At 33.8% G+C, this 23,708-nt stretch overlaps 1 protein-coding gene across 1 annotated transcript in view; it reads left to right on the top strand.

The window, feature by feature from the left end:
* The window catches only part of LOC145284538 (thrombospondin type-1 domain-containing protein 7A-like), a 1,985,627-nt gene that overhangs the window by 1,665,102 nt on the left and 296,817 nt on the right, over positions 1 to 23,708 (top strand). The window contains exon 14 of the mRNA XM_080133436.1: positions 11,332 to 11,447. Within this exon, the coding sequence (XP_079989562.1) occupies positions 11,332 to 11,447 (116 nt within the window). The remainder of the gene's footprint in view (positions 1 to 11,331; positions 11,448 to 23,708) is intronic.

The following is a 23,708-nucleotide window of genomic DNA, read 5'->3' as shown; positions in this document are numbered from 1 at the left end:
CCTTTTTCCGATATGGGTTCTTTAGTAGAATTTATTAGGTTTGATCTACAAAAGTTTTGCCGAAAATATTAATCCTTGAAAACTACCAAAACAAAAATTGTATAAAATAATTAATTTTATTATATCATCATAACAATCAAGAATAGTAAACGAGAAAAAGAAGGAAAAGAAACCTATTTCCTCCATGGCATTTCGTAGCTAGATGCTTCTCCTCAGAAGGGAAGGACCAGAGTTATACAAAAATATAGAGAAAACTTGGCTTAAGCAAAGATTGTATAATAAAGCAGGGCAATTCTGTTGTGCTTTACAATTTTATTATTTTTTATTTTTAAATTTTTTTAATAGTCTTTTTTGTTGTAAGGTTGGAGGTATTTAAGTCGAGGGAGCACCAGTGAAGCAAGTTCATCAGAGTACACTAAAGTATCTGTAAAACAAACACAGTGATACAACATTGCAACTGTGGGGTTGGGGCTTGGTATTCATTCAATGTATTAAATCAGAGGTTCTGTTTTGGAACATTTAGGAAGGGCTATACAATGGTGTTCAAGGCGAACCGCTTGACAAGCAGTTCCTCCTTATCAGCTGCTACACAGATAATATAATGGTGATTGGATCGGGGGTGGGGATCGTTGTTTTCTCATTATTCACAACACTATTTTATAAATTTTGCAGAAATCCCGAGTTCTTAATTTTTGAAACTCATTGCGTTTTCTAAACATCTTGATGCTTCAAAAAATTATTGATACTGTACTTACTTATGGCAGTTGAATTGATAGAATGCTTATTAACCATGGACAATAGCTGCTGCACAAATCGAAGTTAACTATTGGGGAGATTGGGACTTGCTGTAGAATTTTCGTATGTGGACATGCTCTTCTGTGCCTGTTTTGAATCGTTCAGTAAACTCATTAGCAGGGGGGGGTTACTCCAGAGTACATCTCTGATCTGATAAATTCTCAATCAGCTCGTTTTAAGCAACATCTTTTCAGCTTCGGGTAATAAGTTTAAGGTGATATCAATCATTGTGAGTAAGAAGAGTATAAAGTGGTTTAATTTCAGCAGCCGCCTTACTCTCGCTTCCTTTATTTTGTCCTTTAGTCCTCACATTCCAGGAGCGATGTTTCTGATAAAAAGGCAAGAATTCTGCTTCTGGGTCAGAAGCTATTCTAGCTAAAACTTATCGTTGCCAAGTTTTTAACCGTGTAATAATATTTTTTTTAACTTGTTGCATCAAGTAACTTTATGCCTTGTTTGGAGCTATTTCCATAAAAATAGGTGATCAGCTTCACCGAATGAACCAGGGGTCCACTCGGTAACCTCACATAAGTTTCATGTAATGTAGTCCAAAATAGATCGATGAGTAAGTTTAAATTAAAGTATTTACATGTAGAACCATGTCAACCATAATGTTATTTGTCATAGTTTTCTTTTCGTATTCGTCTCTTCTAGTTTTTGTTCTGGCCATGTCGACTTGGTGATTGCCGAGTGTACGAGCACTGGCTTACAAGTCTAAAAATAAAATAAAAGAACGAAAACTCAAAAAAGAAAACACAAATCTGTACAGCATGTATATATTAGTTGTGTCCTGGGTGTCATAAAAAATCCCAAAACTTTCTTGATAGTTGACTCTCGAGGCATCTTTGTCGTTCGTTGACCAGTTCATCTGCTAAAACTCTGCTGGGAACCTGCGAGCTGCCAACTGTCTTAAACTGAAACTATTCATAAACTAAATCTCACTCTCAAATATATTGACTTAAGATCAGAAACTGTATGTCCGGTTTTTGTCTAAGTCACTGACACACCTGATTAAAAGAAAATGACTACTTTGGCGCTTGCCTTCTCAACCTACCTGACTATTCAGAACTGACCAGCGACCATGAGACGTTTTTTGGGGTCGAGAGGTAAAAAAATACTGAACTATACTCTTATCTTTTTACTAATCATTTCCTACCATTATTGGGGGATCTTAACCCGGAAGGGGGGGGGCGTCTAAAATAATACATCCGGACAACCTTACAGAATGTTATATACTGACCACCTGGCTGACAGAGAGATAGAGCCTCTTATAAAGATAGTTAAACGCAACAAAACATTTGTCATCCAATAACATTTGTTAAGAGATTAGTCTATGTAATTTATCAATCTTTTTTTTTTTTTTTACTTTTTAAATGTATAGTTCTTAAAACTCTAGAAATCTTTATAAAAATATTTCAAACAAAGAAACTAAAAGAAAAATGAAATACAAAACCAGCTCCAAACATCTGCTTACGCCTCTCGCAAAAAGATAATGCTGTTTGTTAATCATATTAGAGGTAAACCTTAACATTTTCTTCAAGCTGTTTTTGACAGGGTTTTATAGCTTTAATATCGAAGAACTTTCCAATCAAAATAACAGCAAAGGACACCCACACACGGTATAAAGAAAAACAGAATGCAATCACTTTTACTAATCAATTAACGAAATAAATTCAAAATAACAAGTAATACCGCTATTATCTCATCGAGAATGTACATTTATCTTACACTAAAAGATTTTTTTAATTAAAAGTATTTGCAATTAATGTATTATCGTGAAACTGCAGTAAATTGCTCAGATCAGTCAATATATTTCGACCCTGCAAGAAGTAAGTTCTTAAAAGTTGAGTTCCGTTTGAGAAATAAAAGACGGTTGACTGGACTTGTGTGATATAATGATTTCCGGTCGTTCGATCACATTAGATTGTCTTAATAACATTATGCCTGCATTTGGCTTAATAAATGTTAAATTTCACTTGATTCTCTTGGTGGTTGGTAGTGGCCTAGGGGTAATATTTCTTTGTTAATCGAGTCAATTGTGGCTTTCTAGTTGAGTTCGAATACTTCGACAATCAGTAATCGTCACTCCCGCACTGATGATTGCAAAAGCATGTAACACTAGTCTGTATGTATAAAAACATATATATGTATAATTAAGGCTATGACAAGAGAATACTCTTTTCATTATTTTCACTCTGAAGTATATATAAGTTAATGTTATATATATATTTTTTAGATAGTTAATCAATCGAGAACCACATCATTCTGTACCGAATATATACTCGAGAGTTAAAACAATGATAAAATATTCTCTTTTCATAGCCCTATTTATAATTGTATATGTATAAAGTGGCCTGCTAATATATATATATATATACATGTATTAACCGTTTTTGAAAAATTTTCTAATATTACATTATATATATATGTACATTGACACTATATATATATATATATATATATCAATAAAAATTAAGCTAGGTAAATTGACCCAAATATTAAACAACATGATTAATATTTCTGTAATCAAACATTCATATATGTTTGCAAAAACCAAAACAAGAAGAAAAAATATTACATCATATTTGTATTTTTCTAATGTTACAATTGTTTCGACATCAACTGGAAGATTTATCAAAAATATAAAGTTTAAAATCGTCGAGGTTAGCATCTCATCAGACTTATTGAAAGAAATTAAAGGTTCATACGTATCTGAACACGTTTTTCTCCTGTTATTAAAGGTATCCCACAGTGTGACCGGTCTCATCGTGTTTTGATAAATTCTCTTCCGATCTTTGTGAAATTTTTGGGCCCCTATTTTCGTATTTCTGTTTTAAATTACGGTGAAAATTGTTTAAACTTAATTGTTTAACTTTAAGTATCTTGAAACAAGACATGATTCTAAATTAATGAGATCTTTAGTTTATTTATTTAATTTTTCATTTTTGTACTTTATTCGTTTCTCAACTTCGGGTAGTTTGGTTGGATTTCATGTTTAATCTCTGTTCTACACTCTCCCGGAAAAAAGGCTTCATATCTTATGCTTTTCCAGTGTTACATATCGATTTTAATTTTAACCTGGGAAGTCTATTGCTCTTACAAATCTACTGCAATATAATTGTCTTCTGTACAATAAAATAAATAAAATAAAATAAATTGATATTCCCTACAAGTAGCTTAAGATGTTGAATATTGGTATTTATTATTCTGATCTTTTGTTTACACTACGGAGAAATAATCAATCAAATGCCTTCCAAGGAAGATAACTCTGAATTGCTAATTTTTCATATTCAACGATGTTTGGCATTTTAATTTTTGTATTCTAAGTAATCCTGATCTGTTTATTTTGTTTATTTGGTTTTATATTTTACTAGTTTTTGAATATTAGGCAGTGTCTTTAGATTCTCATTTAACTGTTTATAAATGTATGTATATATACATATATATCTATATATGGAAAGGATGTTGTAGTTTGTTGGAAGCATTGTATGTAGGTACAAAAAGATGCGTTTGAATGTTGTACAATGCAGAAAGCGAGATAATTGTTGGATATAGGGTAGGTAAATTAATAATTGATAATATTGACAAATTCAGTAATTTTCAATGAAAATATTTATTTACCGATATGAATGGCTATATCCAATTCTTGCTGTTCGCATAAAGTTCCTGGATTTTCGGAGATATACTCCCTTGTCAAGGGAAGGGAAAGACAATTGACTCAACTCTCGGGACTGCTGTTTTGAATCCAAACAACAGTCCTGTATTCAACAAATTCTCCCCCTTCTGCATTGTTAAGCTTTCAAATGCATCTTTTATATGTATACATATATGTATATATAGAGAGAGAGGGAGAGAGACTTTACTACTCTTTTCCTAATCCTTCCCTCACTAACAGACAACTTACATCAAACTAAGTAAATAAAATTTAACAAATAAATTAAAACACAAAAGAATAAAACATATTAATAAATCCAGTCTTATATTCTATTAACGTGAGAATTTGTAGATCAAAAGTTCGTTGTGTACATGGGTTGAGAAATGTCTTCACACAGTCTTGAAAGTTGGTATATAGGATATTTAGACATGTGGAAAGCTTTTTCATTCGTTTTCATCCGGACAAAAATGTTGCTAAAGGGTCAAAATTGAAAAAATTGGTAAGTGGGAGTGATCAGATTTTTATCTGTTTCACGAACGATTCATGCATGACCAATCACATTATCGTAAAATTAAGGAGGTTTGGAAACATTTTTTAAAATCGTGTCAACCTGGCATAATGGTTATCGTAACTGAACTAACATCAAAACCTAATGACAGGGAGTCAAAGATTTTTTTTTCATTACAAGCAGTGAAGTGTTTAGAAAAAAAAAAACATACTCGCATGACCATGTAGGAGATTTTTTTTTTCATATATTTCTATTTTCATAAGGAATTTAGCGTTACCTTTAATACTGGGCAACATCAGGCACATCGTCTACTTAAATAAACTTTTTCCCGTTGCCTTCATTTAGATAACAAAATTATTCTTGACGACGATCATTGATTTTTTTTTTTACATAGGCATAACCACTTATCAAGGCCAAGGTTTAAGAGTGTACAGTAGTCAATTGGACAATATAGTAAACGTTAGTAATGGAAACTCGGTTAATTTGTTAACTTAAGTGGAACGGCTCATCAGGAACTTGTTTATGTTGGACTTGAAGACAGCCATATTGTAGTCAGCTGGAAAGCAGGAAAACGGAAGACAGAACTGCACGCCTGTGAAACTAAGAAAGAAGCTTTGTTCATGGAACCTACGTTTAGGTTTAGGCACAGATAAAGAGTATGGGGGAATTATTTATAGTGTTTTCAGCTGGACTAGTGTTTCTTGTGAAAGTTTGGCAAGTGAAGGACCATAGATTGAAGCTCAGTCGAGCACTTGCCATGAAAATAACGATAAAGCAGAGACAAACTCGAAACATCTCTTCTGTAAGATTGAGTTTAAAATAGACTTCATAGCCTCGTAGGAGATGTCCTTTTCTCTTCCCTGCAACCTCTGTCAAGGCTGGACAAGTCCTTCCTTGCAGCTCCTGTCCAGATGTGGCAACAGTACTCCATCCATCGACGTACTTGTCTCACTGCTGATACAATTCTCTATCTATATAAGAGCCATCTACTGGATCGATAGAAAGATCACACCATTTTTCCAAGGGCCTTGGCAACAGATTTAATGTATGTGTTCCATTTAAAATCAGGAGTAAAGGCCAAGCCCATTGAAAGCCCTAGAGAAAACGGCTATTAAAATCACTCAACTACATATTACAAAATTTACCAACTGAGACTAAAGTAAATGCTTGGCATATCGAGAAAATCAACAGTAAATATTTTTTTTTATTAAATTTTTAGTTGAAAGTACAAAATAGTTAGAAAACTCTATCCCATCCCTATGTTAAGAATGCCTTTCTAAATAATAATATTATTATTTTACCACGGTAACATTTAACATAATGTTATTTATGCACTTGTGTGCAATCATTTAAATCGGTTTAAAACAGTCAAAAGTAAACAAAACGGTGTTTACTATCGTTTGGTACGAGAGAAGCGGTCTCCAGGTTTACAGTTATGAGTTCGGAATAGCAGCCACTAGGCCAAATAATTCAATTTTATGATAAAATCATATTATTTCGATTCCAGGAAGGAGGATAGCAAATCTCTATTAGTAATAGTTTTGTCAGCTTTTAGATATGGAAACTAGTTAGTAATGCAACTCAAATTCAAGATAAGGAAATGGAGTCGTGTCTGATCGTTATGCAACGCTGACCTGCATAACGATCATTTAGTGATGTTTTTCAATATCTTAATAACGTTAATCAGTTTCAGTAAAATGTACACTTTTGCTCCGTGATCTCTGGAGTTGATTCAACTGGGAAACTTTCTCTCCGTCTACTTATCAATTTCTACAATCGTATATTTGATCATAGAACGCAAGCAATCATAACAATTGAACTTAACCAGATGTGTATAAATTTGATAAATTTTTCAGGACTGAACAGAAGTAGCAAAGGTTAAAACCAACGAAAATAACAAGTGGCAGAGTTCCTTAAAGTTTATTAGACAAAAGAACAGACGCGAAATGATATAGTGCCCAAAGTTATGTATGCTGAAAGAGAGCGTATATATGCGAAAAGGCCGAACAAAATTCTATTCTGCTAGCATGGGCGAATAATGCCTCCTCGGCACTTGACAGAAATATTGGGAATGAAAGTCGGATGCCGAATAAGTAGACAAAGAATTCTGGTGAGTTGTGGCCAGAGTAAAAATTGAAGAAATATTTCACCGTTGTGTCCGCTTCAGAGGAGCTAGCTAAGATATGCGTCCCATTCTTTGCCAGGAACGGAGAATTGTTTCCAAAATGTAAATCACTTTCAAGAAATGCTATTAGACTGGTTACACAATGCGGAACGAAGATGCCAAAATCTTAATTAATAATATTTAACAATGTGGTATTGATCTTTGGGGCTTCGATTTTGGAGAACAATCATCTAACAAATCAATATGCCTACCGATAGGAATGCGATATTTGGTATCTACAAGATGCGTCTGAGAAGTAATCGGACATGTGTTACAAATCATCTATTTCTTCCTCAAGTCTAAGAAACTTTCCGACATTTCTTTACTGTATTTTATTGCACTGCTAGATGTACTTTTTTGAGATTACATTATAACAAATACTATAGCTGATATGCAATCATTTTGTTTGCAACCATGTTTCACTTCTGTGCATACTTAAGGATGCACTTCTTTGATACTAGCAGTTCAGCCCGGCTTTGCTCCGGTTCTATGTACCGATCATATGTGTGAATACACTTTATGTAAGATTTGAAATCTTTAGACCAAAATTTTTTCTGAGTAATTTCGTAGAAACTACAGAGGTCAATTTTTTATCTTTGATACCGATTTTTACCCTTAACATTTTGTTATTTTGGTATCAAATCCAAATATAATTTTAGATGTAGGTAACTTGGACATGTTTAGACCCAAAATTGGTTGAGTTGTTTGCTAGACACCGCAAATGTCAAATCTTTTGAATTTTGACCTCTCTTGGCAGCTCAATTTTTTTACCCAAACCGATTAAAAAGCTGGCCCTATCTCTGAATACCCTTTATGTAAAATTTCAAATGTTTACACCAAAAATAGCTGTGCAATTTGGTAGAGACCGCAGAGGTACAAATTATTTTTTGGAAATTTGACCCCAATTTTTACCCCTTAAAATTAATTTTTTGGACTCAAATCAAATTAAAAAGTTTGATCCATGTCCAAGTAACCTATATTTAAAATTTCAAGTGTTTAGACCCAAAATTGGCGGAGGAGTTTGGTAGAGTTTCAAAAGTCAAGTCGTTGAACTTTGACTCATTGACAGCCAAATTTCGGGCTCAAAACCGATTAAAAAGATTTTCCCAAATCTCAATACCCCTTAAAAAATGTCAAATCTCGAGTCTCTAGACCGAAAATTGACAGAGTTATTTGGTATGGAAATGTACACAGACACACACACAGACAGACCTTTTCACTTTTATAGATATATACAGCCAAATATATGAGAAATATTTTATCTAAACATCAACTATCAGCCTTCTTGTTCATCCGTAAACAAAAAAATAAAAAAAAACACTTCATTACATTATTAAGGTCCTTTTAGTAGACATGCAAAACGGGTCTCCTTGACGATCCACATTAAGCTTAGGAGGAAAAAGAATAGACGTATTCATCAAACTAAGGTAAATAGAAGATTTCTTTTAGGACAACATAATTCTGCTTTGCTAGAAACTGAGAGATAGGTAGGTAGTTCTGGGTAGGTATATTATAGTTGTGAAAAAGAGGATTTAAGGGATATAAAGCTAGCTAACTTTAGACAAGAGACAAAACTGGTAAGTTAGCTTTAGAAGAAAGATAATATTGGCAATTTAACTTTAAAAGAGAGACAGCTAGCTTTAGCAGAGAGGCAACATTAGCGAGCTAGCTTTAGCAAATAGATTAATATGATTCAGTTTTTAAAGTAAGCTCGCCAATGTTGTCTCTTTACCAGACTATCCATTCACGTGAAATAACCTTTTTTCACCAGACTATCCATTCACGTGAAATAACCTTTTTTCACCCTATTCCCTCTGCTTCACTTTTTGTTAACAAGTAAGATCTATAACTTACTTGTAGTTTCATTAAATACTTTTGCAAGCAAAATCCGATCCTGCAATTTGCTAAATCCTGCTTTCTGATGAGAAGGAAAGTATTTCTTCGAAACTTCGCGGATTAAAAACTATACACTTTTTTAATGCTTCCTTTTAAGAATTAAGTATGTTTTTAAAAACACTTTCAAAAAGAGTTAACATGTTTTTTAACTACTTCTTCTTATACATATATATATGCGTATGGACGTGGTGGAGAGTTGTATGCTTCGGTTTCGATTCTACCTGATGGCACCCAATCTTATATATTTATTTTAATTTTGATCTCACTACTATATATTAGGTTCAATATAATAATGGATTGCGAATTGTCTCTATAATAGTATAATTCATGCAGATTACGCATTTATTATTATCATATTTAAGCATAAAACGTCAGGCAGTCTGATAGTATACCTATAAATGTGACCTTGTCTGTTTGTGTGAAAAACAGCCTCTACCAACTCAGCTAATTTTTGGTCTGCAGACTGGAACCATGATACATAGGGGATTGGAACCTGTGGAACAAATTCAACTTGGTTTGTAGATAATAAAAATAGCTGCCCAGGGGTTAAAATTAAAGAAGATTGTAACTTGGTAGGCGCAATTCCACTTAAAGGTCTCTTCTACGCAAACGCAAATATACATTTATGGATGACACAAAATTAACGTTTTTTTATATGCGTGTTACCGTCGCTTAGAAAGTAAGAAATAATGCTGGAGAGCCATATTTTGATTCAGATTCCAATTGATAGCATCCAAAACATATAATTTTGAAACTTTTGAAATCACTACTATATATTTAATACAATATTAATCAATAGGGAGTTGGCTCTATAATAATATAAATACGAAATTCGTCTGAATTAAAATATCATATTTAAGCGCATTTTACGAGCGGGCAACGGTAGCTTTCTAGTATATATATATTCCCGGTTAAAAATATCCAAAAATAAATTCCATTGAATTTCGACGAGATTGTTGATAGTGCTCACTAAAAACAACAGACTATGTTATTCAATTAAGGTAAACAAAATTAACATAAATTCCTACAACAAATTTACTGTTTCAGTCTAAAAAGATTGTCAGGCGACAATACGCCCCCGGCCTTACTGAAACAGTAGATTTATTCTTTATAGTGTATGCCGATGACTATAATATATATTATATATATATATATATATATATATATATATATATATATATATATAATTGTTAGTGCGATACTCATGAAAAAAGGAGTCTTCTTTAAAAAAGATGTATACCAAAAAATAAAAAAAAACATAAATAAAAGGATTTTATTCAATTGATAAAAAATCATGTAACATTTGGTGTTCTAAATAATGTTTTCAATGATATATCCAACCTGCTTCTATTCAAAATATACGCCGACCATGTAGGCACACCGGATTCAAACTTTGTTCCCCACGTGTGGTCTATCGGCAGCAAATTGAAGAAAAAACAAAATAAAACTCTTTTTTGGAAGAGGTCACTGAAAGTCTCAATTATATAAAATTTCTAGAATGATTCCCGGCGTTGTCCGGTCGTAAGATACACTTAAATATGATATTTTAATTCGTGAAGATAACGTATTTATTATTATAGAGACAATTCTCTATCGACTGTGATATTGTGCTTAGTGAAATCAGATGTGTATATAAGTAAATTCTTGGTACAGCAAAATGGAAGGAGAAATTTCAGAGGAAACATAATTTAATTTAAATACCAAAGAAAACAAAAAAACGGGCAGGTGAAATTATTAAAATGTTTAACCTAGCCTGTGTAGACAAAAGATTTTGAAACATCAGTTGGAAATATTTATTGATTTAAAACCACCTGAACAGTGAGATTTTTTTTCTCTCACTGGTCTTCCAACTGAAACCAAATTCCCTTCTTTCCACATTCGTTTCTTAGTTTTTAATTTAAATAATAAAAAAATGAATATTTGACTATTACGTTGACTTTTGTCTCTAATCCAATCATTTTGTTATGGTCTCTAATCCAATCATCATAAATAATGAGTTATTAATTGACGCTCGTATTTAAAGGAATATGCGAATTAGTTAACCCTCATGTAGTCGCTCGAATATCTATGACTGAATATATTAACAAGTTCGTTTTAATGATTTTTAAAAAGAAAAGATATACTTTTGATATCAATGTCAGAGCGAGAAAAAACGTACTTTATAGATATATTGATTATTCGGTGTTTTAAAATCTTTCAAATTCTTTTTGATGTTTACAAAGAAAAAGTTAAGCTATTGCATTTATTATTGTTGAAAGCAAACAAAAGATGAAGAATTAATTGTTCACCATTGGAACTGTTTATCCATTGCAGGTGTGTTCGTCATATTCGGCCAGATGATATTCAACCCTGTCAGCTGCCCTGTCCGAGAGATTGTGTAGTGACAGACTATTCCCACTGGACACCATGTAGTGCAACCTGCCAAGAAAGTAAGCCAATCAATAATTTATTTCCATTTTTTGCTGTTTGGTTGATGCGTATCAAGGCGAAGAGCCACTCAAGAATAATGGTTAATGAGACGGAATGACTATAAACATTCTGCGAATGTTAACACTAATATACACACACTTTGATTGCTTATATATCTCTTTGACAGAATGGTCATTACTGACTAGTCGTGGCACTCTTCACGAATCATCACAATTGGCTCCGGTTCTGCACCATTCTGAGCAACTCAACCATGCTAATGTTTTCAATGTCCTTCACGTTGTCTGATAGTCTTGTTTTTGGTCTTCCACGTTCTCCTTTGCCGGGGATTGTACTAACGAGCAGATCTTCTGTTAGGCCGTCTGTTCTGGCCACATGTCCCAAAAATCGTAATTTCCTGTCATTAATGTTGTCTGGCAGTTTTCAGCATGGAATAATCTTCTCTGGAATCCATTCATTTGTACGTTTTTCTGCCACGTTTACACGAAGAAGTCTACGGTAGCACCACAATTCAAAAGCAGCAATTTTCCTCTTGTCAACTTTGATTGCTTATGAAGTGGTTTATGACAAGGATAGTGTGTGCTCGAGTGAGTTGAGAATTGTAATGAAGCAAAAGAGAGGAGTGTAATACGGATGTTAGCATTTTCTTGGATTTTTTTCGGCTCAAAATTAAAGGAAGAATCTGGCCTTTTATGCATACGGGGCAGATCAAAACAGTAAATGTGATAAATATTACATTTTACTAGTTCAGACGAATGTGTGGATAAAACCGATTTTAAACATATATGCGCATAAAAACGATTTTAAACATTTTCATTATTTTTTATGAAACTAGCACCGGAAGGGGAATGAAACCACTCGATGTAAGAACCTAAGAAAAATAGTACTATTTCAAGGTCAAAAACAAAACAATGTAAAATGGATAGCCATGCTTCCTCTTTGTCAGAAACCGTTTAAAATAAGGGAAGCGAAAGTTACAAGCTTCATATTCACTTTTGATTCCATATGTTGGATACTGAAGGGTACAATTTGTTGCTATACCCTTATCCTTGAATTGTTTTCGTTTTAAAAATGCTGACCATTAAATATGAAAAAATAAAGTCAAATGATTGTATGTTTTTTTTTAAGAAAGCAAAGTTGATATGATTAGAAGTTATTCTTTCACAGTTCTCTGAACTCTGTCTTTATTATTTATTTATTTGTTATAGTTTTTCATAGTCTTTTTATCTCCGATCTCAGTTCGCTTTGCCATAAAGAAGCTTTTCCATAAATCAATGTGATGTCATAAGAAATGAGGATGGGAATTCTATTTTTCTCAGGTTAAGCTTTTCTATTCTCGGGTGTTACGAGTGAAAGAATGAAACAAGATCCCTCCTGGAACCATTAAGGACTTATCTCGACTGTAATATCGACTGTAGATACCAAGCAGACATCCTAATTTAATTTGTGCATTATTATAGACCACTTATAACGTGGTTCCTTCTTTATTTTCAACTAGCAACATTATCCGGCGATGCCCAGTAAGTAATGAGAACCATGTGTAGTTATGCTCTTATATAACATTATTAATAATAATAATAATAATAATAATAATAATAATAATAATAATAATAATAATAATAATACTTTATTTTTAGAATTAAAATAATAATAATAAGACATCGGCTTTATAGTTTACGGGTGTTCGGCATAAAAAAAATTATTATAGTAACAAAAATAATTAAATAAATAAAAATAATAATTAAAACCTAATACCACTAAAATTCTGTCCAGTTTTAATCATCGTTACAAATCCTCTCGGTTTTGTCTCAGCACCCAACTGACAAACTTCATATCTTTATCCTCAACTGGTCTTTAGGCCTTAATCTGCAGTGACTTGTTATTATAATATATAAAAAATACCGTGGGAGATGCTCCTTGCTCTTTCTTACAGAAGAGAGGTTGCTAGTCTTTCTCTATGAATGAGGCTGTATTTTGCCGTTATTTTCATGGTAGCTGCTCGACTGAGCTCCAATCTATAGCCTCCCTTCTGTGAAACATTTATAACAGAAACTCGTCTAGCTACAGCCACTGTAAATAAATTTCCTTTCTTTCTCTGTGTACCTAAAACTAAACAAAACTTCTATGAGGAAATTTTTGTATCCCAAACTTCTGTGAAAAAAAATACCATGGGACTGCTTCCTAGCTGACTAAAACATAGTCGTTTCTGATTTTTGGGGATGAGGATTGGTTATTCGTATTATTTGGATTCATCGGACTACTGTTCGTTTAGTCGATGCAACCTCCGACCTTCTTCAGTTATATCTTGTCGAACTCAGGAATGTTTCTGTCGAGCTCGGGAATTTGGACTGAATTTCGAGTGGAACCCTTTATTTACTTCACGGAAGTAGCATGCTCTTGTTCTGTCAGCCATGACTGGATAGAAGTCCTGACAGAATGAGAGCATGCTACCCCCATGAAGTAAATAAAGTTTTCTGCTCTAAATTCTGTCCAAATTCTTAAGTTCGACAAGATACAACTGAAGAAGGTCGGAGGTTACATCGATCGAAGCGTTGTTTTTGTTTTACGGTATATCAACCCTTTTCGGTTTATTTAATGCCAGATCCAAAGATTTTGAATAAAAAATTTTTAATAGAGTATATTTGTTATTTTCAAGTCTGTTTCTATTTAACCCATAGTTGGGACCTTAACAGGTACTACCACTCCGGGTCAGAGTGGACCTGGGAGCAATGGTAATTAAAGGGTGGCTCCATACTCTCCAAAGCCCGCAAGCTGGGGCCTCACCACTGGATATAGTTTAAGGTCATATCCAGGACCGGTTACTGTTGAAGGACTAAGGTTCAAATTGTCAATGGATTTTTATTGTGGATGCCAAAACAGTGATGTAGTTCAATGGAAAACCCTGCACAGAACTTAGGTTAGTGTACTCGCGATGCACATATGAATACTTTGATGCCTCCATTCAGTCTCAAAACTCAAAGCAGAGGCAGTAGCGCGTGTAATTGTGAGGCAAGGGTTGCGCAATTCCTAACCACACCTCTCCTGATTCGGCACTGCTTGAGTTCAGTGGCAAGGAGAAGTCCAGGATGACTGGAAACAATGCCGAGATAAGTGGAGAGCACATACAGCACCTGCAAATTCCATATGGTCACCCATCTGGTACTGGCCAAGCTTATTGTTGCTTACCTTAAGTGATCTGATGGGAATCGGTCTGTCAAACATGATTCTGCCGAATATAAAGACTTATCATATGGGCTTGAGTATACAAAGCGGTGGCATGATTGAGTCAAGAAAATCCGTGACATCATTACAACTAGATGATCATAAATCACAGGATATTGTATATAAGCATTAAATATACGGCATATTAACATTTTTAGGGATAACAAATCATGATGGTGTGTCTATACGCTTATGTATATTTTATATGTGAAGATTTATGTAAAAATTCATCGAATCGAGTAAACTATTCGTTAGGATGAACCTAAGAAAACAGTTATTTCTCTTGGACCGAATAAGAGTGATCACCCTTGATTGGAGAGGTTACGGAGGAGTCTGCCATTGCACCTTGAGAAAAACACATGCGGCTTCAATTTGAGAGACTTTATCATGTAGTGGTTAGATTTATCATAATATCAAGCGTCAAATTAAATTATTATCATTTTGTGTACAAATTTAATGGCCATAAAATGGTTAACACACATTCGTACTGTTGTATAGCTGGGTGTATATTTATGAATGACCAAATTAATAATGTGGTCTATATAACTAGGTGTATATAAAATTTACTTGTATATATAAACATGCATTGTGTTTATGTGCATGTGATGATGATGATAATGATAATAATAATAATAATAATAATAGACCAGCAAACCATTTGGCGTTGCTCCGGAACCAACACAACCGTACATAAACAATCTGCTAATGTAGACGGTCTAAAAGATTTTTCTAACAATTCGACCGTTTCTTTATCAGCACTACAGAAAATTCAGTTCGAAATTTCCACTGAAGATAATCAAAGCTTACATATTTGGATGATTGCTAGCAGAGACAGTTGTAATGTTTATGAAGGAAATAGGCAAGACACAAAGAAAAAATAACTGAAGAAAAATATACTGTTAGATTTATTGACCAATCGTTTGACAGTTAACATAAACAGAAAACACCGAATTTATGCAGTGACCAGGAAAATGAGCCAACCCAAAAGATTCTAAAAATTACGCTCCCAAATTGAGCACCTCCGTTGAACATAGATATAAATAAATTCTTGGAGGCATTTTACGTCTCCTATTTGCAACAAAACAAAGTCTAGGAATTGATTCAGATTTTTATTCTATTTTCATACCCCCCACCAAAAAAAAAAAACAAATTTAGAGAGAGTGACATTTTGTAAAAATGAAGTACACGATTAGGCAAACTGCAGACTCACTATTCATGGTGCAATCGGGGCTCAGCTGATTGGTTGGTTGTTTTCGTTTTACGGCATATCAACCCTTTTCGGGTTATTTAATGCCGAATCCAAAGATTTTGAAGAAAAGTCGGTTTCTATTTAACCCATAGCTGGCACCGTAACCGGTACTACCACTTCGGATCAGTGGACCTGGGAGCAATGGCAATTAAAGGGTGGCTCCACACTCCCCAAAGCCCGCAAGCTGGGGTCTCACCACTGGATATAGTTTAAGGTCATATCCAGGACAGAATGGGGCCTCACCACTGTATATAGTTTAAGGTCATATCTAGGACAGAATGGTCCTGGATATGACCTTAAACTATTTCCGATGGTGAGGCCCCAGCTTGTGGGCTTTGGGGAGTGTGAAGCCATCCTTTAATTGCCATTGCTCCCAGGTCCACTGACCCGAAGTGGTAGTACCGGTTACAGTGCCAGCTATGGGTTAAATAGAAACCGACTTGGAAACAACAAATATTCTATTAAAAAATTTTCTTCAAATCTTTGGATTCGGCATTAAATAACCTGAAAAGGGTTGATATGCCGTAAAACAAAAACCACCAACAACAACCAGGACAGAAGCTCAGGTTAAGTATAAATCGAAGAGCAAGTAAATAAAACATAGTGTAGCGAATGTTCGGCCATGCACCACAATCATGTTGACACATTGGTTCTCGTTAGATCCATGTAGTTAAGGGACATTGAGCCTAACTAGTACCAGATGATATGCATAAAATGCTTAACATGTGCTTAGCACATAGACAATGTGCTCATGTAGAAACACTTAAGAATATTTTCCCAACAATTCAACAGTTTTTTCCTATCAGCATTAAAGAAATTTTGTCTTAATATTGTAGACAGTTTATTTAAGGAATTATACATCCCTAACAACAAAAAGACCAAACTTGTTCTTTTATATATACAAACGACGGAAGAGGATGACAAATAAAAAAAAGACCAAAATTGGTATCCTGTAACTCTCGTAAAAAAAATAATAAGCAGAATAACATAAAGCCACTGATGAATGAGAAATCACAGTACAGAAAAGCCGACATTTATAATGGCAGACAAATGCAATCAAATGGCTGCATACGGATCCAAAAGGCAATCAAAGAATTGCCATTGCATTCAGCTCCCATCCTAGCAGAAAGATGTCAGCTTTCACTGCCATGCAAATCTAATGTTACAGATGTCCGTCTCTTTAGAAATAGAGTAATGCTCTGCTGAAAGATTTAGGAGCAGGTCGCAAGGAATTTATACTTATGCAAAAGTTCTTGTGGCTGGCCTATTAGTAATTTGCTGCCGACTTGCAGTAACAATGCCCTGTCTGGCTCTAAGAATTACACAAAATCTTTTATTATTTAATGGCCAAATGGCATTTACATGTATAATGAAGAAATGTCGATCCTTGCAGAACAATCAAATGTAATTGTATGCTATCACACTGCTATTCATCTGTATATAAAGTGTAGTTGTCTGTATGCCACGGCATCTTGGTTCAATGGTTGACCTAAAAGTCAAACCAACTGCCGATTCAGAATTAGCGGTTTCGTATAGATGTCCGAAGTGTTAAAATGTTTTTTAACAATCATAATTTTGAATAATGAGTAAGTAAAAATAGCATTAGAAACAAATCTTCCGGCGGTATAACCTTTCCTTTTAGCAGATTGTATAATTACATATTGCTTACTTTGGAGAGAAAACATTTGTCCACTTTATTTTGAATTAAATATTAATAGAAAATATTCCCCCCTTAAAAATATAAAATATACGATTTTGAATAACACACAACATAGAAATTCTTAAATATCAACAAAGATATAGATAAAATATAGTATATAATTACGTATGACAGGTTATATACATATATACATATATATATATATATATATGCTAATATATATATATATATATATATATATATATATATATATATATATATGCTAATATATATATATATATATATATATATATATATATATATATATATATATATATATATATTTATAAAGGTACCCGTCGTTGACTGGGTTCAAAAACAGCCTACAGAAAATGGACTCTGATTTATGAAAGTATGATAGGTTATGAAAAGGAAGGGTTGTAAAGAGATAGCTTCGAATTGGGGGGTATCAAAACCAAAGCAAAATATGATGAAAGTAAAAATAAAATAGATAAACCCCATACTTTATTATAGGATATCTGTTCCATCAAAAACACTTACCACAATATTCTGTGGATCTATATAAAAAAAATTGTTAAACTTTGTGACATATTTCTATTCTATGGAGGTCAGGCGCAAACGAACACCCCATAATTTTATTATATCATAATTCTTCAAACTCAAACATAATTATCAGAGTATACTTACGCAGATAGACACAAACTTTAATAAAGACGTTTCGTATCTATTTCCATTCTATGGAAGCCAAGCGCGAACACAGACCCACAATTTTATTATACCATCCCTATTTAAGTTAAAACATACTTATAGATGTACATAATTATACTTTGATATCATAAAAAAAATACTTGTAAACGTTTTTTTTATTTTTTATTTCCATACTTTGTGGAGCAGGCGCGTACGCAGACCCCACAATTTTAATGAATCATCATTATGCAAGATCAAACATACCCATTCCTGTGTCTCGATAAATCTTCTAGCATTATATGTGATCAGTTTTCTATAATAGTCAACCATATAGGAGACTATTCGTGACCAGACAAAGACACAGACGTTCAGCTTTTATAATTATATATATATATCTATAATATAAACTCAAATGACCTTGTAACGAGTGTTGTAACCCAACATCCGGTTTACTACTTCCGGTTGTGAATCGACGCGACAATAAAACGTATTGTTTTACTATGTACGTTTTCAGCGTCCAAATTGTTTTTGTTTTCGCGTTTAAATATATCAAAATTTGTTTTTAACTTTAAGTATTATGGTATCTGTTCAGTGCACATTCACCTATAATTACGGCAAACCAATTATAATTCGATGGCTGTGTGTTTGTTTTTCAAAAATAAACAAATAGATTTTTATGAGTCGTTCTGTTTATAATTATATTTTTTTTTTTTGCTGATTATATATTCTCTGTTATATCACAAAAATATGTTTTTCTTTACGGCGCAGGTGTCACGCTCATATATTAATTCTTAAGCTAATATACAATACTGACCCGATATATATACTAGCAGGGAGACTCCGATGCCACTCTCATGTTTTAACTTTTTGAGGGATAATTAGCAAAAGTGTAAACAGCAGCAGTTCAAAGCTAATTATTTTGTTTTTTAAACGGTATTCATAAATAGACTAGGAGTGTGAAATATTCGCTGATCATCATTCCATCTCGGATACACCTATATTTTTATTGTCACCGAAATCGATGAAATCGCCTATTTATCAAGCAAATCAATTGATTGCCGACTCTAGTTGGGGATCCACCTACGGGCACTGTGAGGAAGCATCACATGCCTCCTGCAGAGACTTAGTCCAGAATACATTGTAGTCTGCATTACACTGTAGACTACAATGCATTGTGGACTGTCACATTAAAGTTTAAAATGTAAAAATCAAATATCATGCTTCAGTCATGTTCTAAACAGAAACATTCATTTCGAATGCGCCTCTGTCATATCAAAGAAGCTACTGTTGATTTTTATATGCCTGGTTTTAATGCTTGTGTATAATAAAACTTCTCAAAATTGCCTGTTCCTTCTTTCATCGGATTATTTCAATTATCGATTATCGATACTTATCCAACACATTCCGATACAAAACCTATCTAAAGACACAACCAAGCACATAAAGTACAATCATTTAAAATTTTATAAAATTCAGCGCAGCCGTTTTGGAGTCAATAGGGAACGAACACGCAGACACACAAAGCTCCTATTATAAAATAGTATATGTGTGTGTGTATCACAATTAAATGATTGATCCAAGAACCAAATCAACTGCAGATTTAGAATCAGTACTTCGATCCGATGTCCTTGCCATTATCAAAAGTTCTTGAAACATTTTTGTAGTAGTAGACAATGGGTATCTGTGCTTCAGATTAGTCTGTTGATGGATTGCAGCGTCTGATATGATTGTGCAAACCTATTCTGGGTCCCTAGGTTCTTTTACAGATGCCACAAATATAGATGGTGCCTGGTTGCGAAAGCTCTGTTACAGCCATTTGCCATCTGTATTCTTTTCTATCCATCCACTGCTTGCTTCTCCCCTCCTCACTCTTCTTGAAACATGCCTTTACAGCTCTTCTCCAGTGGCTCCAATCGTCAGTCATGGTCTCTCAGCCTGTTGAGTCGCTGCCACCCTCATGTTTTTTTTTTTTTTTTTTTTTTTTTAACTTTTTGAGGGATAATTAGTAAAAATGTAGACAACAGAAGTTCAAAGCGAATTATTTTTGTTGTAGTTACTTATCTTATTATGCAAATAGGAAGTAGCATACTTTCTAGTACGGTAGCTTCTACAGAAGAAAGATACTCCCACCAGACAGTAACCTATATCTCCAAAACGTTAAAATTTTCCCATGCATGGAATATTGTTGCTACATATGAGTTAGCTCCATTGGACAAGATCTGAAAAAAACCTTCAATCTAATAGGCTCCGAACTGTCAACCAATCTCCAACCTCTGGCACATCCCTACAATGTGGCATCCCTGTGCTTGTGTCACAAACCCTTTAATGGAATGTACTCTGACAAAACTCGTAACACTGGTGCCTCCCTCGATGTAAATACCCCCGACTAACTCGACAACCAGCAAAATCCCACGCCTTCAATGTAGAGATCAGCGAGGTCATAGAGCCTTTTTACTCTGGGAGGTAATTCCAAATCTTAGTTTTTTCCCTCGAATTGCTATCAGTTTTCTGCTTCCCTGATTGTACTTACATGCAGAAATTTTAATGTAATGTAAACAGACACCTTTCTGCTCAACTCCCTACTTAGTGTTTCCCTATAGACATGGTCCATAATTCACAGTAGCTCCTTCGGTTTCAGTGGCAATTTGCTTTGTTTGAGGTGACTATGTGTAAAAGATAATGACATATGTAAACTATATTGTCCTCACTTATCAAGGCTTAAATCCACTGGAGGATAAGAATTAAATAACTCTCAGATACACAGTAAGACTACACCATAATGATTGCTAATGATGCTGATGATTGGGTAAAATTTTATTATTTAAACGGGTGGCTCAACAAATATTTGTTTACATCAGGTTTGAAAACGACCAGAGAGCAAGAGAGAGAGAGAGAGAGAGCGGAGATAAAATGAAACTATTGACAGTGGTTGTAGGTAGGCGAGTTTTTGCTATGCGTGATTTACAGCGTGGATAATTTTATTTATAGGAAAAATTATATACTAATCCTATAGAAAAATATATTTGTGGAATTCTGATGTTAATAAATACTTTATATTTTGCCGATTTTTCCAATTAACTAGTATAAATAAACACCTAACATAAATAACGGATGACAAATTTAGATCGTTTGAATAAGATCTGATTATAAATTAATTAAAACACAACGGCAAATATAACTCATTTGCATATGTGTCGTCAGTTGCAAAGATTTAGCCAATGAAATATTTTGCTTGTCAAAAATCAAATTTACTGTCAGATTCTACCATATCCTATCGATATAAAAGAAAATGGGAAAACATCAATTCACTACAGCTGGTTTGGAATATGTGAAAGGATTTATATCAAGTTAGGTACATGTGTCTATTAATCATTCCTAAACAAAGTAACCGATCGCTATGAATTTTGGAAGCTATGACGCGTTAGGGTAGGTAATAAGTAGGACTGTGACAACAGCATATTCTTTTCATGGTTTTGACTCTTGAGTCTATATAAAACCATATGATAATAACAGATATAGACTGATGTGATTCTCGATTGATTGACTGTGTCTTATTGTGTCGGATATATACTGTAGAGTCAAAAGAATGAAATGAATATTCTGTCACAGCCCTAGTAATAAGTGCTGTATTAGGTTTGTGTAAAAATAATGTCGTTTTTCACGTTCAAATATATATATATATATATATATATATATATATATATATATTATATATATATATATATATATATATATATATATATATATATATATATATATATAAACGACATTATTTTTGCACTAAGCAAATACTTAATCTATTTGTCAAATATTTAGATAGTTTGAAGGAGTTGAATTAATTTAAATTTCTTTTGGGGTATTTTAAAGGATTTTCAGAAGGCTGGATTGTTGGAAATGTTTTCTCAGCTATTAAATTATTTTTTTCTGATAGGCTCATAAGAGTAGTGGTTGATGGGCAGAAATCAGAGGCCCACAGTATTAACGCTTGAGTCCCTAAGGGGTCCATCCTGGGCCCAACTCTTTTCCTGATCTGCATCTCCCAAACCACATACTTAAATCATTCATTGACATCTGTGCTGATGACATGACCATCTATGGCAACACATCAATGGCCATAAATGACAAAGTTCTCTCTGATTCTATCTCCTCTGATCTTGAGCGTGTGGTACCGTTGGGGAAGAGTGGTTGGTTACTTTTAATGCATCTAAAACCAAGCTCCTATCTTTACATCATCAACGCTCTGATCCCCATCTGGCATCAATTGAAATGGATGGCTCTCGTCTTGGGGAGGCTCCATGTTTTGACAAGCTTCTGGGTTTGACCTTTACTCCTGATCTGAAATGGAACACGTACATCAAGTCTGTTGCCAAGGTCGCTGGTAAAATGGTGGGATCCTTCTACCGCTCCAGAAGATATCTCACTACTGATGCAATTCTCTATCTGTATAAAAGCAAATTACGTTCAAGGATGGAGTACTGCTGCCACATCTGGGCAGGAGCTGCTAAAAACAGTCTATACTGCCTTCACAGAGTACAACATAGACTTCTATCTGAAACCACTGTCATTTATTTTCCCCACTTTTTATCTGTGCCTAAATCGAAGCGTAGATTCCATGAGCAAAGCTTCTTTCTTAGAAGTGCACGACTGTGGAATTCTCTTCCGTTTGCCTGTTTCCCACCTGACTACAACTTGGATGTCTTCAAGTCCAACATAAACAAACTCCTGATGAACTACCCCCTTAAGTAAACACTTTATTAAATCTCCAATACTAACGATTACTAAGATACTGTCCCATTACTGTACACGCAATAACCCTTATTCCCGAGTGACTTCCAGGTCTTGATAAGTGCTGACCTCCATGTAAAAAAAAAAAAAATGTCCTAATAAGGGCATAATGTCCCACTTAAAAATTTAAGCATTTCAGAGTTTTATTAAATTTGGTGTCTAATGACAATGAAACAACTATTAAAGGCTCCCTGAATGTCTAATTTCTGCTTAAACCCCTTAAACTTGAGCCTTAAATTTTAGACATTTTATACGATATAGTAGCATTGTATGATTATAATTGTATGTCTTGAATCCTTATTCCAATTTGGACCAAAATCCATTGCATGTTGATTATAATCTTTGCAAAGAGATATAAAAGTGGTGTAAAACTGTTCCATTCAAGAAATTACTTGCCCTGTGACTGGCAGTCTAGTTAAAGTTAACACGCACATACTTTATATATATTTAATAAATGTTTTGAATTCATTAAAAACAAAATTAATAATATCTCTAATGGCTCAATAATGTACAATTTAATAAATGTTCTGAATAAGTTTTCATAATGAATCTAATTTTTGTGAATTTTAAGGATGTTAAATAATAGTTATCTCCCTTTGCAAATCAAACACTTGCTGTTTCTTTTTAGAGCACAATTAAAGCATGATAACTGACTTTTGC

Source organism: Euprymna scolopes, chromosome 9 (genome assembly GCF_053919585.1).
Source record: "Euprymna scolopes isolate OS-2025 chromosome 9, ASM5391958v1, whole genome shotgun sequence".
NCBI classification, from domain to species: domain Eukaryota; kingdom Metazoa; phylum Mollusca; class Cephalopoda; order Sepiida; family Sepiolidae; genus Euprymna; species Euprymna scolopes.
This window is presented reverse-complemented; position numbering and strand designations above follow the sequence as displayed.